At 53.1% G+C, this 25,112-nt stretch overlaps 11 protein-coding genes across 11 annotated transcripts; 4 read left to right on the top strand and 7 right to left on the bottom strand.

Moving 5' to 3' along the window:
- Positions 1-52: 52 nt before the first annotated feature.
- On the bottom strand, positions 53-814 carry Z517_06353 (uncharacterized protein; the record flags this gene model as incomplete). Its single annotated transcript, XM_013428093.1, has 1 exon — positions 53-814. The coding sequence occupies one exon, from the start codon at positions 812-814 to the stop codon at positions 53-55; it is 762 nt and encodes a 253-aa protein (XP_013283547.1).
- Positions 815-1,889: 1,075 nt separating this feature from the next.
- Z517_06354 (uncharacterized protein) lies at positions 1,890-2,389 on the top strand (the record flags this gene model as incomplete). Its single annotated transcript, XM_013428094.1, has 3 exons — positions 1,890-1,941; positions 2,014-2,118; positions 2,172-2,389. 3 exons carry the CDS (start codon positions 1,890-1,892, stop codon positions 2,387-2,389), a joined length of 375 nt encoding a protein of 124 aa, XP_013283548.1.
- Positions 2,390-2,610: 221 nt separating this feature from the next.
- On the bottom strand, positions 2,611-3,764 carry Z517_06355 (uncharacterized protein; the record flags this gene model as incomplete). The annotated part of the gene is made up of 2 exons (XM_013428095.1): positions 2,611-3,569; positions 3,620-3,764. 2 exons carry the CDS (start codon positions 3,762-3,764, stop codon positions 2,611-2,613), a joined length of 1,104 nt encoding a protein of 367 aa, XP_013283549.1.
- Positions 3,765-4,436: 672 nt separating this feature from the next.
- Positions 4,437-7,529, top strand: Z517_06356 (uncharacterized protein; the record flags this gene model as incomplete). The annotated part of the gene is made up of 1 exon (XM_013428096.1): positions 4,437-7,529. The coding sequence occupies one exon, from the start codon at positions 4,437-4,439 to the stop codon at positions 7,527-7,529; it is 3,093 nt and encodes a 1,030-aa protein (XP_013283550.1).
- A 1,133-nt stretch (positions 7,530-8,662) lies between these two features.
- Positions 8,663-9,882, bottom strand: Z517_06357 (uncharacterized protein; the record flags this gene model as incomplete). Its single annotated transcript, XM_013428097.1, has 2 exons — positions 8,663-9,379; positions 9,436-9,882. The coding sequence occupies 2 exons, from the start codon at positions 9,880-9,882 to the stop codon at positions 8,663-8,665; spliced, it is 1,164 nt and encodes a 387-aa protein (XP_013283551.1).
- A 2,682-nt stretch (positions 9,883-12,564) lies between these two features.
- On the top strand, positions 12,565-14,767 carry Z517_06358 (uncharacterized protein; the record flags this gene model as incomplete). The annotated part of the gene is made up of 4 exons (XM_013428098.1): positions 12,565-12,792; positions 12,882-13,215; positions 13,268-14,568; positions 14,624-14,767. The coding sequence occupies 4 exons, from the start codon at positions 12,565-12,567 to the stop codon at positions 14,765-14,767; spliced, it is 2,007 nt and encodes a 668-aa protein (XP_013283552.1).
- A 365-nt stretch (positions 14,768-15,132) lies between these two features.
- Positions 15,133-15,648, bottom strand: Z517_06359 (uncharacterized protein; the record flags this gene model as incomplete). The annotated part of the gene is made up of 1 exon (XM_013428099.1): positions 15,133-15,648. One exon carries the CDS (start codon positions 15,646-15,648, stop codon positions 15,133-15,135), a length of 516 nt encoding a protein of 171 aa, XP_013283553.1.
- A 655-nt stretch (positions 15,649-16,303) lies between these two features.
- On the bottom strand, positions 16,304-18,748 carry Z517_06360 (uncharacterized protein; the record flags this gene model as incomplete). Its single annotated transcript, XM_013428100.1, has 1 exon — positions 16,304-18,748. One exon carries the CDS (start codon positions 18,746-18,748, stop codon positions 16,304-16,306), a length of 2,445 nt encoding a protein of 814 aa, XP_013283554.1.
- Positions 18,749-19,468: 720 nt separating this feature from the next.
- Z517_06361 (uncharacterized protein) lies at positions 19,469-20,812 on the top strand (the record flags this gene model as incomplete). The annotated part of the gene is made up of 1 exon (XM_013428101.1): positions 19,469-20,812. One exon carries the CDS (start codon positions 19,469-19,471, stop codon positions 20,810-20,812), a length of 1,344 nt encoding a protein of 447 aa, XP_013283555.1.
- Positions 20,813-21,440: 628 nt separating this feature from the next.
- Positions 21,441-22,625, bottom strand: Z517_06362 (uncharacterized protein; the record flags this gene model as incomplete). The annotated part of the gene is made up of 3 exons (XM_013428102.1): positions 21,441-22,005; positions 22,050-22,217; positions 22,447-22,625. 3 exons carry the CDS (start codon positions 22,623-22,625, stop codon positions 21,441-21,443), a joined length of 912 nt encoding a protein of 303 aa, XP_013283556.1.
- Positions 22,626-23,388: 763 nt separating this feature from the next.
- Positions 23,389-24,549, bottom strand: Z517_06363 (uncharacterized protein; the record flags this gene model as incomplete). The annotated part of the gene is made up of 1 exon (XM_013428103.1): positions 23,389-24,549. One exon carries the CDS (start codon positions 24,547-24,549, stop codon positions 23,389-23,391), a length of 1,161 nt encoding a protein of 386 aa, XP_013283557.1.
- Positions 24,550-25,112: the final 563 nt, after the last annotated feature.

Here is a 25,112-nt window from a genome sequence, read left to right on the forward strand (position 1 = left end):
GATACTGTTGTACTAAGTTTGATAAGTAATCGAAAGCTCATGTACCACCAAGTTAGGTTATCTCGATCGCACCATCCGGGACACCTCGTCGGCTTCTTAACCGTCGTGCCCAGAACTGCATCATTGGTAGAGCCTCGTCTCGATCTCTAGGCAGCGAATCGTCTGCCTTCTTCCACTGATTATAAGTGACAAACTCATAGGTGGACTTGATGCGGTTTAGTGGGCTGGAGCTAACCGATGCAAGTGGTGATTTAGAACCTGAAAGGATCAAAACCGGTGTTTTGTTCTGAGACTTGCTGCCTGTGAGAGGTGTAGATAGCGGCAGAGCTCCCCCTACTGATATAACCCCTCCCAATGAGGGTAGAGAAGATAGTGATGGGTGTAGAGGGACCGTTAGAGCGACTGAACCTCCCTGTCCAAAGCCAAAGAGATGGATGTGGTCCGGTCGGTACTTGAACTTGTTGATCAGGACTTTCGAAATCACTTCCTCAGCAACTAGATCCACGGACTTGGTCAAAGGTGAGTCGGGATCAAGTTCACCCGTGGCGGTGTCGATGTGAAGGTCCTCAGACCACTGATCCCCAGGTCCCAGGGGGAATGGTAATGGAAAAGGTGGGTTGAGCGTGATGGCCAAAGCGTCAGGGAGTTGCAGCGCACGAGAGAAGGACGAGAAGTTGGCTGAGGTGTCACCTAAGCCTGGAAGGAAGATGACCACATTCGTTGGCTTGTTGTCTGGTGGAAGATGGAGGATCGGTTTGAGAACGTTTGGCAAGTCGCTGGCGGTTGGAGCGGCCCCCAGATGCTGGTGAGGCATTGTGGCGCAGGTATCGAGGGATGGTTTGGACAGAAACAAGGTTTCTTGCGATGTATACACGTGTCTTTGCTGATCCTCCAACCCTTCTATTTGTGCTGGAATAGGGGTAGATCTGGTACTGGACAAATTGACCGGGACGTTTTACGGTCGCAGGTCCAGCTTGCCAGGAATCGTCGAGCAGGGTCCGAGACAAGCTTTGGCGTTAGACTTGGCTCCAGCAGTCAAGCAATGCTCGCGAGCTCTTTTTTGTGCTTGGCGCTCGGCTCCCAGGTTTCCCTGGGCCCTGCATCGGGTTTACACCCCTCAGTGAAAACTTGAAGCAGCCCGCATCCTTCCGCATTCCAAGGGAGCTGAGGTGGCTGACATGCGAAACCCGTCACTGCACAGAGCGTGCCTAATAGTACCATATTTGACCCGAGAACATTGGTGAAAGAATTGCCCGGTGAAGCAAACAAGGCCCTGAAAATGGCGGGAACAAGCGAGCTGAACAGATGTGGGGTGGCGGACCTGCATTGGCTCCAGCATCACTGATGCATAGCTCGGATCAGTGATGGGACGGTGAAGAGAGACACTGTAAAGCACAGCCACTGTTGGCCAGCTGAAATCTTGTTTCGGGAACCCAGCACCGGCTCGAGCAGTGTTTGCAGGGGACATTAGGAGGGGCTTTGAGCTGCTGAGCAAAGCTCACATGTTGACGCAATGCTCGTAGAAGGTGAAACAGAAGAAACATCAAGCTAAATGGCTGGCCGCTGCTGTGACCGAGGTGGGGTCATATCTACGCAATCCCAATGGCGAACTACCAGCGAGAGGGATGCATCGAGGGGCAAGTGCGTGTTCTGATTTCACTCAAGCCCCTGGGGCGGTGACAAGACAACCGCTTCTGAAAACCTATATATCTCCCCTCCTGTCTTCTGCATCTTCTTTGATCGTTGACATACTCAAGACTCCCAAACTCATCTGACCTTTTTCATTTGACTGTTAAACCACAAGCAACTTTATCAGAATCAGCACTTCGAATCAAGATGTTTGGTTGGGGTGAGTACACCTGACCGTCTCTTCAATGCCCCTCCATCCCATGCTGACTGGACCTATCCTAGACGAAAGCCGTGACGCTCATCAGCAAGTCTGTAAGTAACCTCGAACGCTTGCACCAGTAGCGATGGGTCAGTGTTACCTACATGGGTCTAACAAGAAGTCAGACAACGGGGACGAAAGACATGAGGCCAAATTCTCTCATGAACTCATTGGTGGCGCAGCCGCCTTTGAGGGCATGAAGCTCTACGAGGACCGCCAACGCAGAGAAGGTATGGGAGTCTTTCAAAACTCGCAACATATGTGCATCGCTGACACCTTTTAGGCAAGACGGTCAACCACGGCTTTGCCAAAGAACTCCTTGCCGGCTTCGTTGGAGCCGAAGTCGACAAACTCGCTGAGACAAAGGGCTTGGACGAATATGACAAGATCAGAGCAAGAGAACATGCTAAGAAGAGTGCCGAGCACATGTATGACAAGCACTATGGGGACATGGATCAATATGACCCCAATCAACGTGACCAGCCAAACTTTAACTACTGAAGCTGTCAAGACATATGACGAGATCCTGTCACGGGGACACGCGAGAATTAGGCCAAGCTCTCCGAATATAGTGACAGATGATTGAAATGGTTGACCATTGAATGAAAGAGAATAAAATGATCACATATTAAGAACTGGTCTAGTTCCGAGCAGAATGGGTATCCAATTTGGTTTTGTTGCGTAAATCATCAAGAAGAGGACCACTCTAGGTCCTTGCGTTCTCATAGTTCGTCATCCTCGCTCGCTGTTTCCTCGTCATCGTCGTTGTCATCGTTGCCGTCACCACTGTCGCTTTGTTCTGCAGCCTGGGTGGTTTGAGCTTGCGCCTGAGCTTTAGTCTGCCCGTTACCTTGCGTCATGCTTTGTCCTTGGTCATGTTCTGGATCTATTGCTCGAGTTCTTGGTTGATCCGAATATGTTGCCGGGGCATCCAAGTTGTCCTCATCGGTATCCTCGTCACGCTCCGAGGGTGTTGGGGTCGAGTCACCAGAAGTTGGTGATCCGGCTTCTTTCCCGATATTAGTGGCAGGTTCCACGCCAGTGGTCTCGAAGCCATCACTCTCATCATCGTCGTCCACGACATCCTCAGCTGGTCTCTTACGACGTCGAGTTGCACCGACTGCTTCATCCCCAATGACAGCTTGCAGCTCCTTCAACTTTTTCTTGTCTGTCTTTGCAGTGGACAGGACCCGTTGCATATTCCTGATTTTGAGCTTCTTTTCGTTGAGGAGCAGTGCAAATTTAGACAGCATCTGCTGTTCGTGCTCAGCTTTGGCTTCGACCAATTCGTCAATTTGTCTCTGGAGGCTTGCCACCACCTCATCTTTTGTCTTGACCTGCGCTCTCAGACTTGTGACATCTTCTTGCAACTCATCCCGCTTCTCAGCCGCCTGCGATGCCCAGCCAAAGAGGTCCACATCGTCGGTGTCTTCCGTTTGAGGTAGTTCAATAGCCCCAAGGCGCTGTGTGATCTCTTCGATTCTATTGTTGATGGTGATTGATAAGACGGCTTTAGGATCCTTGCCCGCTACTGAACACGTCACCTCGAGATTGCTCTTACGCTGTATGCTGGCTGAGGTTTTGGTGTCTGTGCCGAGAATGGAAGAGATGATGTTTGCCCAGTCCTCGTCATTTCCGTCATAATTCTTCGCGCGCAATTTCTTGAGGCTTCGCTGCCTGACTGCATGAATTTCAGCACAAGAGCAGTTTCGCTGGAACTTGTTACCTCACCTTTACCGGCGTAGGCTGCTTCGCCGTCGGTTGCGAGGAGGTCGAGATCCAGATCATGCCCGCCTTCCTTTTGTGACACATTGATCAATATTGGACTGCTGCTTTTGTCGTCTTGGATGAGCCGAATAACCCACGTCGACGCCATGACCGTATGAAAGTTAGCCGCTGCATTACTTTGGACGATCAGCCCACCACCATGCAAGGCTGCAGATTCCAGACCCCAGAGTAGCACTCAAGCAGCGTAGTCCAGCTTGTCCAGCTAGCTTTGGTGCTGAGCAGTGACCAGTCTGGGGTGGAATCACGTAACGCCATCTGAGTGGGGCAACGCACGGAACGCGTCAAGCGCGACTCTGATTGGCCGGTTTCGTGTCCCTGCCTTCACATTTCCCAGCTTTTCTGGCTGCTACTGCTTGTCCGCGCCGAAACTCCACCTTTGCCCATCAGTAAGAAGCCAAATCCTCCGACAACCAACCTTCCAGCCTCCCCTACCGGCAGACCTCAGCCCGACCTCGAAAAAGTCCTCAACTTACAGACCTCGAACCTCTCTCCGTTCCTCGGACCACACAAAGCTCGCTTCTCCCTCGACTGCCCCCGATCGGTGGTGTATTCCCTCGACGGGGAGCGATAAACACGCTCCAGAGCTCGATCAACCACGCAGTTTGAACATCTTTTCTTCACGACGTTACGATTTCTCACGAATACCACGAACCCCCATTCATGCTATCACTGGCACCAGATTTTCTCTACGTTTTTTTTTTGCGACCTTAATACTTCCTCCTAAACACTTTACACTACATTCAAGACCAAAGCGAGAGCCATGGAACCACTTACTTTGAAGCAACGTACTCCGGTTGAGAGCCCTGATGTGGAAAACTGGGACGATGACGACTTTGAAAACCTGGAAGATGTCCACTTCCGTACTGCGTCAACCGCAACCTCGGTCGTATCCCATCCTCAAACACACCGTCGAGATTCGGTGTCGTCGCGCCTGTCTATGCGATCCGAGTCGAATCAGGGAGACGAAAACTGGGACGTATTGGTTGATGAACAGGCCTCGATTAAGGACGCTGTAGCACTCGCGAAGAGTAAAGGAATACCATTACCCGCCAATATACCGCGCTCTGCGCTGGAAGGTGGCACTATACGACGACTGAAGGGCAAGGAGATCAAGAAGGCAATTGCGGACGACTGGTCGGAAGACCTTGACCTGCCTGGCACCGACATGCCTCTGAAGCTCGCCAAACACGATGATCGTGATTTGTCTGAGAGCCTACGACAGATTAGTGCGGCTTTTAGAACTTCGCCAAAAACCCCGGAAACGAAAGACATGTTTGATCAAACCATCCGATCGCCGAAGTCTCGCTCAGCAGCAATGCCCATCACCCTGGACGCCTTTCGAGACACGGATGAGGATGCTGGTTTTGGGGATGTTCCCACCATCAAGGTCGCAAAGCATAGGTCACCTCAGAAGCCTCTTCTCTTCCGGCAGCCTCCTACACCAGTGAAGCCAGAAACCGAAAACATCGAAGACGACCTCGAATTGCCCTCTGATGGGCAGCTGCGCCTGTCAACGAGGAAACCTCCCCCATCAACCCCACAACAGACTGATGATTTCGACCTTGAATGGGCTGAGGGGAGCTTGGGTACAAGGAACGCTGGCACCAGAAGAGGAGGCCGATCAGCACGCAGCTCGTCTGCGTCAGCTCTGAGCCCCAGTGTCTCGAGTGCTTTCACAGCAGAAAGCGAAGATGAGGGCCTTGAGGGCCTCGTCTTGCCTGACGGCCCCATCCAATTCGAGGACAAGCTTAAACGGCGCCAGCATGACCATCCACATGAGCCGCCTCGAAGTGTCCCAGACCACAAAGACAATTCCAAGATGACTGCCGGAAAGGACGACTTCTTCTCAGGTCTCGAAATTGGAGATGGAGAGGTTTTTGACGCCGCAAAGTTGACACTAAATCGCAATGTCAAGCACAAGAGTGCGCAGCCTGCTAGTCCTTCTAAGAGGACGACAACTACGCTCAATTTCACCAGTACTAAAAGTCAAGGAACCATCTCGCGGCTCCCTAGATTTCAACCATCTCACGACAGACATGAACGTGCTCGGTCCAATTTGGAACCTGTCTCGGAAACTGGCGTCGCGATATCATCATATCAACGGGCAAATTCACGACTTGGTCATCATGCAAGCCATTCATCTGTTTCATCCATACCTGCCCCTGCGCCTCCCTCTACGCCTTCCACCCCAAGTCGACGGCTTCTCCGCGGAACGGAATCTCGTCCTGACCTGCGCTACGAACCGCCAACAACCACAAACGCACAGCTCCTCCGTGCAAAAAGGTCTATGCCTGTTATGCGAGGCTTAACGTCGCCGACCAAGTCTTCACCCTACGTCAGGCCTCCCTCAAGACAGGAAACCGGAAGTCGTTTGAACATAGCATCACGTCCCAAAACGCCCACGGATCGAGCAGAGTCTCGTGCTGGAGAATCTAGGAAAGGCGCGGTACCTTTTCTCCCTGCAGGAGCATCCGCCGGACAATCTCAGCATGTTAGTATCAAAAGCCATTACCGTGGCCAAGGGTCCGATGGCTCTGGCGACAGTATGACTGCTGCTCAAAGGTCTTTGTCACGACTAGCTGGACTCGGCAGACCCGAGACGCCTGGCCGAGGTTTAGACTCTGCGCGTGGGCGAAGCAATCTCACGCCTGTCGAGTTGGCCGCACAGGCAAAGAAATCAATCACTAAACCTACAAGGCGTCGCAATTATGGTGATGGGACGGAATTGGAAATCTTTGATGATCTGCCTACCTCGGCTACCATTGAATCAAAATTTACAAAGGCGCCCGTGGGCCGTGGTGCTCCGCGAAGCCTTCGAAGCAAACTGGGATTGTCACATCTCAACCCCTCTACATCCTCCCTCACCAGCACCAGACGCGGTAGTGACACGCCGGTGCCTGCAACACCGCTCTCACCTGCACCTAGGAGTGATTTTCCAACTACAGCGCTCAATACGACCAATGTTCCTCGCTTCGCCCGCGATACGGCCGCTTCGCGCAATGCCCGCGAACAGCGCCAGATCTCCAACACTTTTCAAAATATGCGAGGTGAACCATTGCAACCAATATCGACGAATTGGAAGTCAAACACATCAACAATCCGTTCTAGCAATCAAGCAAGTTTGAGGAAAAAGAGAGGCGACAAGGTCCAACTGAAGCCACACCTCATCAAGCCCATGGGTAGTGACCTGAATCGAGCAAAGACAGAGAAAGGCATGAACTATAACCCGCTGTTGTTTAGGTGGGAAGGTAACGAAAATGACCTGGCGCCTTTCGACGTCCCAGACTTCCACCCTCGGGGCGGCAGCCCTAATATTCAAGGTCGCGGAAGCCCAAGTACGAAAGCCCAAGTTGCGCTGATCTCAAATGTGGGGTCTGGTGTGACGGGCGTCCAAGTTGTGGGGGGCATGGTGTTTGACCCTTCACAAATGCGGTGGCTCAAGATCGCCGAAAATCCAGATGGAAGCGTGTCGAGTCTTCGAGGCGGTAGTGTGCAGGTCGAAGAGGAAGAAGATGTCTTCGCCGGACTGGAAGACCTGAAAGAAGAGGATGAGGTACGGAGTCGAAGCGGCACGCTTCAAAACATGTCAAACATCGAGCATTCCAGGGATTCGTTCGGTGACGGAGAAGCCGGTCACAGCAGCGGTGACGAATGGGGAATTGGTGTCAGCGAGGAGTTTGACGTGGGTCCTGAGTTTGTAAGACGACAGAGAAGCGAAGAGGAGAGATGGCGGCGGAAAGTGGAAAAGTGGCTAAGAAAGGGATTGGAAGAGGAAGAGGAAGAAGGACCCGACGGACGAGGAGGATGGAGGTGGGCTATTCGTGATCTGGTGATGGAGCAAGGTGAAGCTTAGGAGAGGTGTGTATGGTACGGAGTCGTCAACTGCGGACAAGTTGTACAGTATATGGGGAAAAGTACTAACGATACGTGGTGGGTGAGGCTGCCGTGCATTCTTCGAGAGTGAGGGCACAAAAAATCACAGTCAAAGTATACCTTTTATCAATCTGTCCTTTTTTGGATTTGGTACTGCGTGTATGCCCGGCGACTTGAGCGAGGTCTTGCAAGTTTTCGCTGAAGAGCACCGAACACCACTCGTGACATGACCTCAGACGATGGCGGCACCTTTACTAGGTATGAGGCCAACATGGCCGATGGTCGACTCTAAGGATGGTAGCCATATCGTAGTGGCCCACGCAGGTAGGTGCTTGTGTTGGCTGGTTACAGTCAGTAGTGAGTGTGGTGTTGTTGGAAACCTCACCAAGGTAAGGAAGGTAACAAGGGTATCTTCAGAAGGTATGTATGTATGTAGAAGGGAGACACCTTCGTAGAAGACAAGACCTATTTAGGCACGTAGACTTTTTGGCGTTGTTGGGTTGGTGGTTGGGACGGTGGTCAGTACAGATGGCCGGCACCAGCACCAGCATTAACGTTACAGCATGGTACGGTGAGTCACCTTTTCCATTTCCGCTTCTGCCTGCGAGTGAAGAAGGCCAGGAAAGACTGGACCGGGGAATGAAGGCGGGACAGGGAAAAAGAAAAAAAGGGAAAAGGGAAAAAAGAGTCTCGTTATCATGCATGATAGGTACTCGTTAGGTCCATATTTCGTGTGTTGAAAATCCCAGTAGAAACTACAGTTAGGACCAGGCTGTGCCTCCTTTTACTGCTCTGCTTAGCTCGGCCCCCAAACTCAGCACAACTCAACTCACCTCAAGCCCCTTTTCCGACGACTCCTTCGTAGCAAGTGCCATAACTATCCCCCCTCTCCATGCGTGTCCGTGTCCATGTGTGCGCGCGTCTGTGTGCATGCGTCTTCGAGAATCAAGTAAAAGTAAATTCTATATAAAGCGCTCAAAAATCAAGCTCCGAAGCGAATGTGTTTTGTACAAATGTTGCCAGAATGACCTCGTTCATGTCATAACAATCTTTGGATTTCCGAATCACAGCCAGCGGACTGATAAGTCAAATACAAATTGGATAGTGGCTTCCTCAGTATAGTGTGCCTGGACTGACGACACCGTTTCCGATAGAAAGCTCAACGGCGTACATGGCTCGCACACGTGCTGTCCCGTCGCCAGCGAACCACCCCATATTCACGTCACCGTGGAAGACGGCCAGTTTGCCATCCTTGGTGATGTCAATGCCCCCAGGGATGTAGACGTTCGCGACCGTGCCTCCGGTCGCCAGGAATGGGTTTGCCTGCTTTGTGTAAGGCCCGTAGACACTGTTGCTGGTCGCGTATCTGATGTTGTAGGGAGCAGTCGTGAAACATCTGGAGCTGTACAGGAGAATGTAGGTCCCGGACGAAGCATCATAGGTCAACGAGGGCGCTTCAATATTAGGCCCATCATCAGGATCGTTCAGTAAAACAGTGGTGGCACCACCAATGAAAGTATACCCGTCATCCGGGTTGACCTCTTGCAGATTAAGAGGTGTGGGCGCGATTGGATTGACAGAGTTTGAACACGCGCCACCGTTGCCGATCGAGTTGCCATCCACCTTATAGATGACATATTGCCGGTGAGTCGTAGGGTCGTTGAAACCGTCCGCGTCAATGGCTCCGCCGGCTGTCAGATCACAGAATAGTGGCGTCTGGACAGGCGTGAACGGTCCTTCTGGGTTTGGAGCTGTTGCTGCTGCAACACAGTGCTTTGCCGGAGACTCGGCCATTGTTACCGAATAGTAGAGCACAAAGTTCCCATTGTCCTGTAAGCGGGTGTCAGAAGGCTTTCATTCCCCACAGCAGCAGATCACATCCTCACCAACTGAGTCACGTCAGGAGCCCAGACATGCGGCGGCGAGGCTGCCCATGAAGGGAGATTTGGCAAGGCATCGTAACCTGAATGAACGGTCCAGCTAGAGAAGTCTGGAGAAGTAGCGATCAAGACATTAACCCCGGCAGGATTCCCATTGACTCCAGCATAGGCAATATAGCTTCCATCGTCCAATTGAACCACCGAAGGGTCTTGGAAGTTGGTACCAATGACGGGACCGCTTGCTTGACGCTTATGCTGTGGAGTTGCCAGAGACCACGCCAGGCAGGCAAAGAAAATGAACGACGTGAGCAACATTATAAACCAACCCAAGAAACGACGGCGGACAACAGTAGCAAGAGCTTGAGGAGCAGAAAGGTCGGACTCGTCGAGCCATTTGTTCTTTCTAGGGCCGGACAACAGTGAGCTGCGCTCAGCAGGGCTGGTATCCGCCATGTTTCTCGGCTCACTGGCAGCTCCCGTTCAGTCGCTCTGACTAGTGTTAGAGGAGGGTGCATGCTGCAGGCAAGTGGCGCGCTTTTTGAAGTCAGCTCCTGGAATGTGCGCCATTCAGAATGCAAAGCATGCCATACAAGCTATGTCGGATTGGAGCCATGGCGCATTCGACGCCGCCTCTGTCGCCATCCACAACAAAAGGTTTGAAACAAAGAGAGAGTAGCGCGAAGAAACAAGCATCTGAATGCTGCATGCCATTGCCAGGACGATCGAAGGAGCAAGTGCCAATTGCGGCTGGATGGTCCGGTGGTCCAGGCTCTAGGCATGAGGGTCAGACGAATTGGGAGTGTTGGCCATGGCGTATGTGGACGACCGTGGATAGGATCGGCGTGGTGTTGCTGTTTGGGGCTAAATGGGTCCAGGTACAGGTTTGTCGACTCTCGGGAACATCCAGAACATGACATGTGGTTGAAAAAGAATCGATTGCAGAAATTCTGAGTACAAGTGAGAGGGGCGCAGGCAAAGGGCGGGAGAGAGGGGTCGGCAGTCGGTGCACGCTCCCCTTTTCTCGTGTTCGTATAACCTCAACTCACTCACTGAATGGGAACTTTATTGGCCACCAATTCGCTGTCTCACCTCACAGCACAATTCTTCTCTGGCTTCTGGCCTTGTCTGCTCGTACCCATATGATTGATCCTCCCCGTATCCGACCTAGGCTATCTAATCTTGTCCACGGCACCTGCAGCGCATGGCCCGTCTTACTCAACTAAGCTGAAGCATGGAACGAAAGATTCTTCGCTTGGATCTGACTGCTCGTATCAGATGTTTGGCCCTGTTCCTACAGAATCCTGCTAATTAGGTAACTGCCACCAATAGCAGACGAACCAGCCCTCAGCACTCCGCACTCCTAGAATCCCATATCTCCTTCGCCTCGCTGCACCATCAGCTCCGAAGCCAATCTTAGTCACCGCTCGCTTCATGGCCTTTCCATCGGACTTTGCTACCACGGACTTTTTATCTCCAATCGCTAGTGTTTGAGGGAAGAGCCCGTGATCTTAGATCCCAGCTCAAGACTATTGACACGCTTTGTGGTGCTTCGTGACCTGGAAAGTAGACAACTTCCTCATCAGGCAAGATTGGTGGCAAAAGCAACAACCTGGGCAATACGTGGGCGGTGGAGTAACGTGACAAGCATGTCAGCACTCTCGAGATGGACAATCCAGAGGGTGTCGGTGTGGGTATATGGTATGAACGCCCAGATTTCTAGTTGTGCCGCCTGCATGTCCGACGATTTCATATGCACCCCTTCCCGCAAACGTGGCACAAGCTTCTGAAGGGCAGAATTCTGGCTTGCTTCTCGAATCAGACATGGCCAGCCTTGCAGATCGAAGCTACCCCCTGTCCAATGCTATTTGTTGATGAACATTTGGATACGGGAGCCAAGGGTCGCTTGTGTGACGTGCTGGTATTGCGGGATGATGGCACCAGGAACTCAGAAATCAGTCTGACCCGTCGAGCCGGATACATGTGTGGGTCGCTTTCAAACACCGCCGGTCCTGCCATCCTTCAAAAGCTCGGTCTGTTCGCTACATCTCAGTGGAAAGATCTGCCATCACCGTGCGAGTATGTAAGTACAGCTTCCTGCATACTTTGGTTCGCATGCCAGGAAGGTACTCTTCTTGTGTAAAGCTGGCAACAGGCCCGACCTTTCGACAGACTGGCATCTCGCTTTTGCTCGTTTCGAGCCTTTACCCGAGAACTTGCATGACGGATCGCATTGTCGACCGAAAAACGAGCTTTGCCACGAGGTGGAGAGCTATGTTGAGAACGCGACACTACTTGAAAAGGTTTTGTGCTATTGATGTTCCTGGGAGGATATCTGTGGGCTTCGAGGTACCAGACGAGCGTGCTCAGAGTTGACTACTCCCAGATTGCAACCCTTGTTCCTCTAGCTCGGAGCTGGCTATGAGTGCCTTCACAGACAAATGCCTTCGGGGCTTGAACTTCCTTTCTGCAGCTCCGCTTTGACCTTTTCACCACGAGATGTCCAGGTCCGGGCACCCCATTCCTTTTCTTTCTTTCTTCCATGTATCATCAGCTTCAATGGACCTGACCCTCCGCTACCGCTCTTGGCGACGAGTTTGCTGCCACGTTGAACAGCACACTCTCCAATGGCAAAGGTACGTCTAACCACGCATTCACTAAATAGCAGACAGAACGGGGATGTCCTGGAGCGCTTGATCTTGGCACCCTTCGTGTGCAACCCTAGGCCTCAGCAAAGCTTTTTCTTGGCCCGCCGAGCAACCAAACACGTGGGGAGTTTCAGTGGTTAATATCTTCCCCTTCTCTCTTTCCGTGGCTTGGCATCCCTCCCGTTGTCTTGGCATCGATTCCGCCTACCCAAAGCAGTTGAAATCGAAGCAAGTTACACTATACCATGCGGCCAGTGCGAAACCAACGGATCCCACGAGACAGAAGCTCTGCACGGCAATGGATTCTCCGAGTTCTTGCGGGCTATGCAACGTACGCAATAGAGCTTGCTTTCCGTCGAAGGCTGGGAGGCGCTGTAGACTAGACTGAAAGGTACAAAAGGTGCAAGCTCCTACAGCTGGGTCGAAATTCTGAACCCTCTCATGAGCTTCCCCCAACTATTTGGTCCAGGACGTCTTCCAGGTATCAAAGATGAGATTCCAGCTCGGTTTAGAGAGTGTCTTGGCAGTCGCCGCCTTCTGCAGCCACTGCGCGGCTCAAACCTTCCAGAGGCTCGGAACATGTCCAACTTTGGGTTGTATCATTCCACCCGACCAAGCCGACTTCCTCCCAGGCCAACGATTCGATATCCGAGCTGAGGTTCACGCTCCCTTGAATGGAAGCGAGGCTATTCGTGGCTACACCACCCCTGATCCCAATGTGAGTTACTCTTGTCTCTGAGCAATGCTTCATTTGGGTTTATTGCACAAGCATCACTATCGTTGGCACCGGCTAATGCTTCTTCTCAGTTCACTTTGACCATCGAGCGGGAGGGCGGGGCTGCTCGGCCAATCTCAGAGTTCTTCAGCCTCTCGGAACCAAAGCTTGAGACCTGGAACTTCACCTGGTACGAAGATTTGTTTGCTCAGGTGGCCAAGACTCCGTCGCAGGTCAAGGTTGCGTCGAAGGCATGGCGAAATGTTGCCCTGTATGAGCCAGGCCAGTATATTGCGACCCTAAAGTATCGGAATGGCTCACAGACGACGATTGCCAACTGGACCGTCCGGGACATTTCTCCTCAGCAGCGGGCAAAGAACGTTGTCATGTTCATCGGAGACGGCATGACCACGAACATGATCACTGGTGAGGACAAATGAATTTTTGGTATAGATCTGATGCTAAATCGAAGATGCAGCTGCGCGCCTGATTGGTCACCAATCCATCAACGGAAAGTACCAGACCAAGATGGCTATGGACCAGTTTCCGATGCTGGGTCACCAAATGACGCATTCGATTGATAGCTTCATTACGGATAGCGCCAACTCTGCGACTGCTCTCTACTCTGGCCACAAGTCTACCGTCAATGCTTTGGGCGTCTATGCTGACTCCTCCCCGAACAAATTCGACGACCCAAAGATCGAGAGTATCGCTGAAATCTTCCACCGGCTCAGGGGTGGCGGTGTTGGCATTGTCTCTACCGCTTTTATCGCCGACGCGACCCCTGCTGCACTGACCGCCCATACACGGGATCGGGGCCAATACGGAGCCGTCGTTGACTCTTTCCTCCGAGGCATCACCAACTATACCTGGACCAACTGGACCGGCCCTGATGTACTCTTTGGCGGTGGTGCCGAACAGTTCTATCCAGGAAAGGGCTCCTTCCAGGGTAAGGACTACTACCAGGAGTTTGCCAAGCAGAACTATACTGTCGTTTTGAACAACACTGCTCTCCAGGCGTCTGGCAACTCGAGCAAGCATCTTGGTATTTTCTCGGTCAACAACATGGCCAAGTGGCTCGATCGAAATGTTTACCCACAGAACCTGAACAAGTCTAGCACTGCCCCTGATGGTTCCAAAGCAGCTGCCACCGATCAACCAGGTCTCAAGGCAATGACTCTCAAGGCTCTCGAAGTTCTCCAGACCCGCCACGGAGATGAGGGTTTCTTCCTTATGTCTGAAGCCGCCAGTATCGACAAGATGATGCACGTGCTCGACTATGACCGTGCCCTGGGTGAGCTCCTCGAAATGGACGATACGATCAAGGCCACGATTGCCTGGCTCGAAGAAGCAGGCGAGTTGGAAAACACGCTCATCCTCGTGACCGCTGATCACGGCCATGGCTTCGACGTTATGGGCTCTGTCGACACAAAGTTCCTCAACTCGCAAAAAGCGCCCCGTGACAAGCGTGACGCCATCGGCACCTACCAGAACTCTGGGCTTAGCCAATATGTTCTCGCCAACCGCTCTGCTCCTATCGGCAGCGACCAGAACCTGGTTTACGGCCCTGGCGTCAACTTCCCGGCCAACTGGGATCCTCGCTACACGCTGTACTCTGGGCTGGCTGCTTTCCCTGACCACCGAGAGGACTACCGGGTCAACAAGAACGGACCTCGTGTGCCGGCCATCAACATCACTGGTTTCTCTGACGAGGACTTTTACGTCAACTATGTCGATGCTGTTACTGGGTTCATCATCAACGGCTCGCTTCCTGTTTCTGTAAGTTTTGATTTATTTTGCTTTGGCACGATTTCTTACTAATCTTTGGCTATAGGCGGACCAAGGTGTGCACTCTCTGACCGACGTGCCCGTCTTCACACGCGGGCCTTGCACGGAGCTGTTCTCTGGTGTCTTTAACAGCATTGACATCTTCTACGGCATGGCCGAGTGTCTTGGCCTGAGCCGCACCAGTCCATGAGAGTGCGCTCGCGTGTAAGGCTGAGAGAAAAGGGGTGTCTCGTCATCCGTGTCACTCGTGGATGGGCCGGATGTACGATGATGTACATAGGATGTAAATGAAAGAAATGAGCTAATCAAGTAATTAAGAGAGTATAGCTATCTTCAGAGTGGAGATTGGTTCTGGATGTTCGAAGTAAACAAAGACGCCATCGAACAATCTCATTAACAGTCATGCCGATCATTATCAACCTGGTCACCACCTCCACCTCCACCGTCACTATCAATATTACTAACAGCCTCTTCGGTAGAAATAAGATACACTTGTCTTCCCTCCTTTCCCCCCCTTTTTCCGTCCCCCTTCCCCCCTTCCTTCTCTTCTCCTCCTCACTCTTTTTCAGGCGTTGCGGCGCCCACGCCAGGAAACCACTCGACATGCACGTCCCCGTCGCAGCCGTAATATAGGACCCGCTTCCCGGCCAAGAACGCCATGTACCCCGCAACGCCGGCGGCGATGCACTCGCGCGAAAACTCGGCGTAGGTCGTTTTGTTGGCTTGGATGCGCGCTATGGCGAGGGTGAGGGCGGGGGCGTTCCATGCAGAAAATACCATGGATGGAGTGAATGGCGTGACGGATGGGGTGGTGGTGTGGAGAGGCGTGGGTGTGGCGATGACTTCGGTCTCATGCGCAATTGTATTCTCAAGTTGGCTCGACCCGGTCGTCCTCTTGGCCGCGGATGTCGGTGCATACGTCGTCGTCGTTCCCGCGACATAATCCACGTGGTACCGCGTGACGCCCAGGGCGAGCAACGCCGCGACCGTCTCGGGAAATCTCAGACCCGAGCTGGAGTGGACTTGGGCAAAGACCCGTTGGACGGGCGTGAGTGTCAATGACGGGGACATTTTTGGTTTTGTTTACTGTTTATCGTCCCGCCCTCTATAGCTGTGGATCGGGGAGTTGTGGGAGTTTGGGACTGGTGGTTGGTCCTGAGGAGACGGATGGGGAATGGTGGATCGAGAAAAGGAACAAAGGAGGCCTGCTCAGGCCCTTTGGATGCAGAGCATAGAGAGTATGAGCATCGAGAACGGTTGGTGGTGCATCCCATATTTTCCATTCACTATTCACTCGTCTACTATATTATATAGACAACAGATAAGTCACAAGCAGAAAGGTTAGTCTTGGTCTGGGTACTGGCTTATGGACTGGCTTATCCTCCCCTCGTACTCGGTCCTCGCGACGGCCCCTGGCTGGCGATTCAGCCTCGCAAAGGCTGGCGGGAGCTGGCACCAATCAGACTCGTTGCTCGCTTGCAAGTGCCTTTCTTCGAGGTTCGAAGCCTGGATGGTTTTAGGAGACGTCGACGGATACGGGCCAAGAACCTTTATACGAGGTTTGCGCATGGCCAGGACGATCACAAACCAAGAAACGGGCACTCCTACATAGTATTCCGTCCTCCCTTGAATAATTCACAACCTAATAACGTTGCCTTTAGGTTTGGCTTTCCGCGATCACAAACGGGCGGTCATCGGACGCTGTTGTGTCCACGAGAAGGAATGGCTAGACAATCAACACTTTCTCCCGTTCCTTCCTCTTCTTTGGCAGAGGCGGACGATTCAAGTCCCATTCAAAAGTCCCGAGCCAGTGCCACGTCCGCCGATCCTCATCATGTGAACCCACCACGGCAAATAGCAAGCCATTCGACCGGCCGCGGTACGCGTTGAACGGGGCACTGCGTGACGAGTTCGCAACGACGGGAAGGAGAAGTAGCGAGTGCTTATACCTCTCCAGATGGAAGTGGTCGCGTAGAATTTGTATTTGACTGAGCTGACGTCGTCGGGAGCCCGGCCAGGGAAACTTCTGGGCTAGATTGGTGAGGACGTGCTGAAGTGGGGACGAAGACGAAGACGACGACGACTCTTGCTCGAGTTCAGGTATCTCGAACGTGGCAAACGTCGCGTCGAGACCGTCCCGGGTGATTATCGCTGGCCACGACAGTGAACCGTCAAACAGGTACTCTTGAGAGTGTGGAGAATCACCACTCAACACAGCCAGGGGTAATTCTGGCTGAGAAGGTGCCCATCCAAACCCCTTACATCGGAGCCTGGGCTGGGATGAGAATAGTACGCCCGAGTATAAGGACTGGCCGATCTTTGACTTCCAGAATGCCTCTGCAGTGTACACTGGCTTGTCGTCAATGAGCAGGCTCAAGATGACGACGCTGTCTCCTGGTCTAGACGCGTGTCGACGAGCCAGCAGGTGCAGAGCTTCCTCGACAGGGACGTAACCCTTCATTTGTCTCTGCAGTTCGTCATCGGGCTCTTCACCGTCGTATTGTATCGCGGGCAGAAGTTGTTGGCTGGTGAGCAATAATGTCGCAATGTCGATGGCGCCGGCGTGGTGGACATTGAGAAGACAGTCTCTCAGCGCGACGGTCTTGTTGTCTTTGCACAAGAGATGAATGTTGTGGCGGGCACGCATCGACTCTAGCAGAGTCCAAGACCTCAAGGTCCAGTCACAGACCAGGAGAGTGCATAGGATCGCCTCTTGGATCTCCATCGACGGACGAGATATGTCGATCGACATGAGATCCCGGTCCCACACCAGCGTGATGCTGCTTGTGTTGAAAACTTTGTTGATATGCGAGATCGCTTCGGCTCGAAGTTGGTGATCTTCCGGTATACAAGGCGTGTCCATCCAGTAGGAGTCGCAGTCGTTTTCTCGAGCAATTCGGACGAGCCGCTGATGTAGACAGGCGTTGAAGCCGGTGTGCGGTCGACCACCCGCACCATGAGCCCACACATGCGACACAGCTATCGTCTTGCGAGAAGCCTGGCAGTATCGAATAAACTCTTCATTCGTATCAACAATTGACACTGCTCTGGCTCCGGCGACGCTGCGGTAGCTCGCCTCGTCCCAAAATAAACTCTGACATTGACCATCGCAGGATCCGTCGTGAGCAGACTGGTCAATGATCTTCAGTCCCGTAAAGCGTTGACAATGTGTCGGACCTTGTCCGTTACAAGGGCGGCATGGATCACCTAAGCACCGAGCTGGCTTTTGGCCGTGGAGCGTCGAAAACCGCTGGTGGAAACGACGGAAATCTTGACTCACAGATGCTCTATCGGATCGTAACAGCTCGAACGCCCAGGGACACAAGTATGCTGATGGTTTTGAAGGTGACGAAAGTACACCCATCTGCGGCAACGGCTGCCTCATGTCAAGTCGGTCCAAAGCCCCGACGTTGTAGCCAAATCGCAAATGAAAATGGAGAGCACTGTGGAGATGAAGCATGAGTCCACGATACCAGCACGTCCAGAGAAAACTTGAAGCCAGCAACCAGGACTGCTGTTCCACGACATCGTTGCAGCGGTAGAGCAAAGTGAACGTCGCCTCTGAGATCTCTGCTAGGGTGTTGAGGTACTGTCGAAAATGATTCACCAGGTTGCTACTCGTCCCATCACGCATCTGGACAATGGTCAAAGCAATTCTCACGGTGTTTGAGTCAATCCATTTAGTTACGAGGAGCTTTTCCCAGGTGTCTTGATTCAACAGAACATGGCTGTGGTGGACACCTTCGAAGTAACCCCAATTAAACTTGTGGCCTGAAAACATTGAACTCAATGCCCGGTGCAGAGGAGGAGTGCCAGGAATGCGAGATAATAATGCGCAAGTCTGCGAGACCATATAGTCCTCGTCCAGGACGCCATCGTAGCAGCAAGACATCAGGGATGCAATCTTGTCATCTAGCCGAGCGACATGATCCTGGGATTCCTGAACGGCGCGGAAATAAGATCTGCCCATTTCTCGTAATCGTTCCTTTTGCTGAGCTGCCGAAAAGATGTAAAACAGCTCGCTTGTTGCATCGTGTTCTATCGAACGCGCCTCGAAGGTTCTTGGTTGACCGATAGCGTTGCTGTTTTTCCTTCTCAGCCCGTCCTGATATATTGATCTCACACGCTCTTTAGTGTACGTTGACAGCGATTCACGAGGGCCATCTGACATGGCACCAGTGGGTATCGCGATAAATGTTGTCGAATGTGTGCAGCACGCACACTAGACGGCAGCGGGTTCGAAGCAGTCGTGGCCGTCATGAGAAGAAGAAGAGCGCTGCAGAGTGTTAGAAGTGCGGTCAAGTCAACTAGCCGGGTTTCGCTGGATGCTTAGGATCGACATGGCGAGTGGAATGGACAAAGAGAGGACTTGTAGTCGTTACTGAAGTTGTAACGCAATTCGCAATGAGGCTCTGGGTAGAGATGTGTATGTGAGTAAAGCACGAGATGTACGGGTGCCGGACACCATCTGACCTAAGCATGCTAGCATGCTAGGTAGCGTTGGTGGCGTGGTAGCCTACTATTACCTAACTAGGGCTCACTAGGCCACCAAGGCCAAAGGCCCAGGCGGAAGTCTGCTCTGTTTGGCGGTGCGTCCTACCTGTACCCTGCCTATTCGTACTCGGAGACAGAGAATGATAGGCTTCTCTCACTACCGCCTTGGAGTCAGGAAAACCCACGACTACTGGCTGCTCACCATCAATCATGTGAACCTCTGCATCATAATAGGTCTGTGGTTGAACATAGGACTCGATCCTCTATGCCTGTTGTCATCCAGTGCAGCCAGCCACTTCTCCCCAGGCGGGACTTACGAGCATTGTGCGCATCTCGAGAGCCCAACGCTGTCTCACGCTTATCGTGAGGAAATCGCAAAATAGCTGAACATAAGGATATGTCGAGCTCATCCTCCGCTGCCGCCGGCCCGGAATCCAAGGTCTCAGAGAGGTACAAGCGAAAACTGACTGAGGCAAGGAGAGAGCAAAACCGACGATCGCAGCGCGTCTGGCGCGAAAAGCAGAAGCATCGTCGAGATGAAGCGACCCGAGAGAAGGTCACGCAGGAGTTGGCAAAGCGGGCGAGGGATCATGCGCAGCAGCCGTCCACGGTTGAGGGCCAGGAGCCTTTGACGGAATCATTGGAGACTGGCAGGGAATCGTCTATTGCCTTGGGAGAGCCACTTCCTGACGAGATATTGACAGAACCAGACATCCATGAGGCGGCAAGCAATACGACCCCTCTCCCAGAGCCGATTCTTCCATTGGGAGTCGCTGTGTATTACTACGTACCGCCAATCCCGGACGCTCTTGATATGCGACACTCATGGCCCATCCCTGACGATATCGACTCCAAGACATATACGCTTCCACCGGGTGTCATTCCAGGGACGAGCCCGCTGAGTAACCTGTCTCCTTCATTGTCTCCTTTGCGACAGACGTCGCCATTCCAGTGGTCCCCTCAGGTCGCGCCACGTTCTTCCTCTCCAGCGTCTCGGAGCATCTCACGAACGCGGCCATCCCTCCCATCACCCTATAAGAACAATCTGCAGCTGGTCGGAGAGTCGTGTTTCGCAGCAACAATGTCGATAGCTCAAAGCCTAGGCATTTCAATCGTCTCCTATATCAACGACCATCCTTCTCCGTTCTCAACCAGTTCCAACGCCAATATCCACACTATCCCAGTTGATCTCCGACCCACGGCCCACCAACTCATCATTCCTCATCCATCGTACCTGGATTGCATCCCCTTCCCACACTTCCGGAGTATGGCCATCTACCTCTCGAGTGTCAGGAAACTTGATCATATGAGCCTCTTCCTTGACTTGATTCACGACGGCTTGGTCTGCTGGGGACGCGAGCGCGCCAACAGAGACTATGGAAGGAGTATGCGAGACGGCGTGGCTTGGAACAAGCGGAGTTGGGAAGTGAGGCGGTGGTTCTGGCGCAAATGGGGCTGGATCGCTCGGATGACTGTTGAGGACATTGATAGTGGCGTAACCACGCAACAGACCGAGGAGGAATTTGACGACGAGGACGGAATGCTGAGTGGCAGCCAATGGTGGTGGTCTCTGCATGACGACGAAGAAGGCGTTTTGCCTGCCGGAGACGCGGCGACAAGCTCGTCAGAGGGCTTTGTCCCAGAATCGGAGGAGCTGGGCAGCCTTCTCAGTCGCCACGTTGTCTGTAATGTTGGAGTACGTCAGACAAACGAGAATCACCTGGTTGTGAACTGGGACTGATGGAATTTGGAGGGCTTTTGTGCCTTCTTTTCACCGTGCGACGTCCTAGGCACAACGGGATCAAGAGGAGATATCGTGAGAAGCCCAAGAGTCGATTTGCTGACTCCATCGAGCCAGCTTGTCAGGAGCAGAGGTCGGTCGCTAGCTACAACCTCGTTCTATACGGGTTCCGTCGCGGTACGGTTAATCGCCATTTCTAAGCTGAGGCTATATCCAACTACCGAGCGAGCCACTCGTCTTCGGGTCAGCCACGATGCCGCCTGGCAGCGTTCTGACGACACTGGACGGCTCTGTAGTCGAGCCCGACTTCTCCAGATCCATCGCCCGTCGTTTCTCCCACCACGAGCGGCTCTCCTCCGTCTCAGAGTCCCACGTGTCCGCCGTCGCGACGCGCGGCCTCGCCCAATTCCCCGGCCCACGATATCCTCGCGACCGATCCACATATGCGTATCAGCGACTCTTTTTGGCAAGGGCTGCGCTCCGCTGCCGTTATGGTCATCGCGAATCACGGTGTCGAGACGGGGTTGATTCCGGCTGACGCGGTCGACCGTGGAGAAGGTGTTCGAATACACGGCGTCCATTTTAGAGATGGCAAGCATGGCAACGAGGATACATATGGCGCTACCGCCTATCGCAAGCGTGTACGCAACGACAAGGTCTCGGCTGTCGTAGGAGTACACGTTGCGCGAGAAGGTGGTTTGATGCTGCTCCGCCCGGGCATCCAGTTCTCAAATTGCAGGGTTGGCCTGAGAACCTGCTCGCCGGTGGTGCGGACATCGAAGTCTAGGTGCCACGACGTGTTGTACAGGGCACACTCGATGACATGGATGGAGGCTGTCATCGTCGCCCGTGTCGTCACGTCCGGGGCAATGCTGTAATAGATCCTTGCTGCGTCGGGCGAAATCTGGTCCAGGATCCGGAGGTTGCTGTTCCCGTCTGGATCGACAACGAGCATGCCGTCGACAAGAAGAGTCTCGTTGGGCGATGTCGCCGTCGCCGGTCTCGGGACCCAGGCGTCGTACCTCAACAACACTTGCTTTTGCTGCTGATACGGGAGGACCAAGTCCGTCAACCGCGTCGTGACTTCCACACCAGCGGCCGAGCAAGATATGGCCGGTCCAAAGAACCCATCGACCAGGTCAAGTTCGAGTTGGTGGGAAATGCGTCCCCACCCACTGATACCGACAAGATCTCTGTCTCGGTTAGCATCGTGAGCGTCGGTCCCTTGAGATAGGACCGTGCACCGCGGTAAAACACGGTGTCGTTGGTCGTCGCGGCCACGGCGGCGCCGTACGAGGTCTTGCCGTATTCTCGCTGCGGGACGGTGATGGTCTTGGGCTCGCTTGTCGACGCGGACACGACGGAGATGGTGCCGGGCGTGATGATGGCGACTAATGGTATGAACCTGTCTCGGGACTTGGTCAGTTTTTGGCAGGCCCCGGGTCAAAGGGTCAATAAGTGACAGGGCTGTGGGCACTACTGTGGTATGTACACGTGAAATCTGGATGCTAGTTTGGTAACTTTGAGATAACAGATCTTGAAAGAAGAAAAAGGGGGGGAAGATTCTGGGTATGGAACGGCAATGGTAATATATGGGTGACAGACGTACTACACAACCATCCACGACGACCTACAACAAAACCGGCCGTCTCATCCAAAAACCTAGATGGCGGAATTCAGAGACATTGTCCAGCGCGCCGAACATGGAATCGAATTGACTGAGCCGAGCCGTGCCAGTCGACATTGAACGAGGTAGTGGTGTCTCGCCTTTCGCTCTTCGAGCGATGGATGTCACCCATCGCTGCTGCTGCATCGTCTGGTTTTCTCGTACTCCTGTACTCCAGACCGAACTTGGTAAAGGATTCCAATACATGTTATTGATAAGTCCGGAAACCACATTTCTCGTCGGTTAGACTGTTGCTCCCCAGCCAGCCTGACAGCTTGACACCCGGTAAGAAGGAAGGAGAACAGAATCAACCACACCGCCGCCGACGAGCCTGACACAGACAGTCTGTTGTCTAGTGGACAAAACGTCAAATCTCAAAGTCTAGACAAGCATGGTACAAATTATAATATCATTGGCAATGGCCACAGCAGAGCGCACGCACAGCACAGGTAGATTAGGAGTGTCCGTCTCGTCTCCAGCATAAAGAAATATGTAATATGAGAAACGAGTAACTTTACAAAAACTCAATCCTGAAGAAAAGAAAAAGAAAAAGCCAGTACAGTAAAACTGGTCTATTGCATCGCACGTACCCCGGCTGGTCGACCTCACCATGTTTCAGGACTTGGGGTGCCTGGGTGCCTGGAAAGGGGAGATGGGGAAAATCAAAAATCAAATCCAGTATTTCAAGTGGCTGACGGACCTAGTGTTCTCGTCTCTGAGAGGTGCGGTAGAAGCTGGGTTGAGGTTGTCAGAGTGACAGCTACCAACCCGATCTACATCTACATACATACATTACTGCTTGTCCCCCCGCCCCCACTACGCCTTTGGTACTCGTCTTGATTATATACTATTCGGATGGCTTCCCCCATGGTGGCGCCACGTACAGTCATTCCCTGGTCGTTCCTCTCTCTCAAAATCCATGTCTATCAGCCCAGTCGAGAATGACATTGTACGCGCCCGTGGCATTGTGGTGCAGATTCAGCCCGTGGCCCACGTCCGGCTGGAGGTACGTCTCGACGCTGCTGCTCCCGCTGAACGACTGCACCGCGGCGCTGTCGGGACCAAACAGGCCCGTGCAGTTTGAGGCGCAAAAGATCAAGTCGGCCTCGGAGCCGAGATAGAGCACTGGGCCCGTAAAGTTGGGGGCGGCGAGGGGCAGGGCCGTCATGGTGAGGAACTCGCCAAAGGTGAAGGGGAACTTTGTCGCTTCGGCCTGGTCGAGCACGGCGGGGTCGAAGAACGGGTACTGGAAGAAGGAGTATTGGTTGCCGTATTTGTCTGGCCAGGTCAGGAATCCGTTCGAGTAAGTGCTGTGGGGGAATCGCTTGGGTTGGTTCGTGCTGGCGAGGTGCAGCGCCGTGTTGGCCACAAAAAAGGTCGAGTAGTTGCCAATGGCGGAGTAGCCGGTCAGCACCACACCATCGGTCAGGTCGGGGGCGACTGAGGCGAGCGACGCGCTCAACTCGCTGCCGTAGCTGTGGCCGACATGGACGACTTTGTCCGGAACGGGCACTTGAGAGATGTTCCCTGCTCGGACGAGCGTGGTGAGACTGACGAGCACTGCAAGCTCAACGAGACTCTGAATCTCCGTATAGGGGTCGGCAAGGGTCGAGGGCACAATGCCCAGCCGGTTCCAAGAGAGAGTGCTGTATCCCGCACCTGTGGCGCTGTTGATGTAGGAATACTGAGCATCATTGGGCTTCGAGGGGAGATAGAAGTCCCAGTAGCTCCGATTGAATCCGATTCCGTGTGTGAGAAGATGCAAGGTTGATGCCTTTGGACCTGGCTTGGCTGGAACACAGTATTCTGCACTGATGTTGAATGTCTTTGTGAGAGTGGTCAAGTTCGGTGCGGCAGTAGAGGGCGTGCGAAGGGTGATTTGATTCGCAAATGCCGTGGCAGCATATTGATCTGGGAATTCAGGTATCGGAGGGACCACCACAGTGGCATTGTTGACCGGCACCTTGACCATGAAGCTTGTGCATGTATAATTCTGCTTAGCAACAGGTTGAGCGGTGGCTTCCAGGGCTGGAAGCAGCAGCGACAGCCAGACAGATGTAGAGAAATGCATGATTGCGTGATACCGTGAGAGCCTTGTATTTGAGAATTGCAAATGGAACAACACGATGCTCAACTCCTGGCAGACTCACCTCGTAATCGGCAGAACCATGACTTTATATAGTTTGAAAGTTGGCAATGCATTCCTTCGCAGAGGAGAAACTCCTGCGCCAGATCCTCCGGTGTATTGCTCTATCGTCGTCATCGTTCTGTGCATTTCAGCGAGCGAGCACTACTAATCACTGAGGGCCGATGGATGCTGTTCCATGCACGATTGACGAGTGCCAGCCTCTCAGGGTTGGTGTTACAATGGCTTAGAAGCTCTCCGCAATCGAGCCATTGTGCATCAAGGCCGAGATGCCTTAGTTGGGCAAGGTGTCCAATCCCAAGGATTTGTCGTAAAGGCTGGGCGCAGTATCAAACCTTCTTACTCACTCGGCAGCCGTTAGAAAGCGTCCGGTCACTCCAATGGCGGTTGGATCTAATGACAAATTGGGCATGTGCACATGGCACCCGCATGTATCGTCCCTAAAAGGGATTTCCGAGTCCTGAGGCTCGGCGTGCAAAGGCCAATCA

Source organism: Fonsecaea pedrosoi (assembly GCF_000835455.1).
Source record: "Fonsecaea pedrosoi CBS 271.37 unplaced genomic scaffold supercont1.4, whole genome shotgun sequence".
NCBI lineage: Eukaryota > Fungi > Ascomycota > Eurotiomycetes > Chaetothyriales > Herpotrichiellaceae > Fonsecaea > Fonsecaea pedrosoi.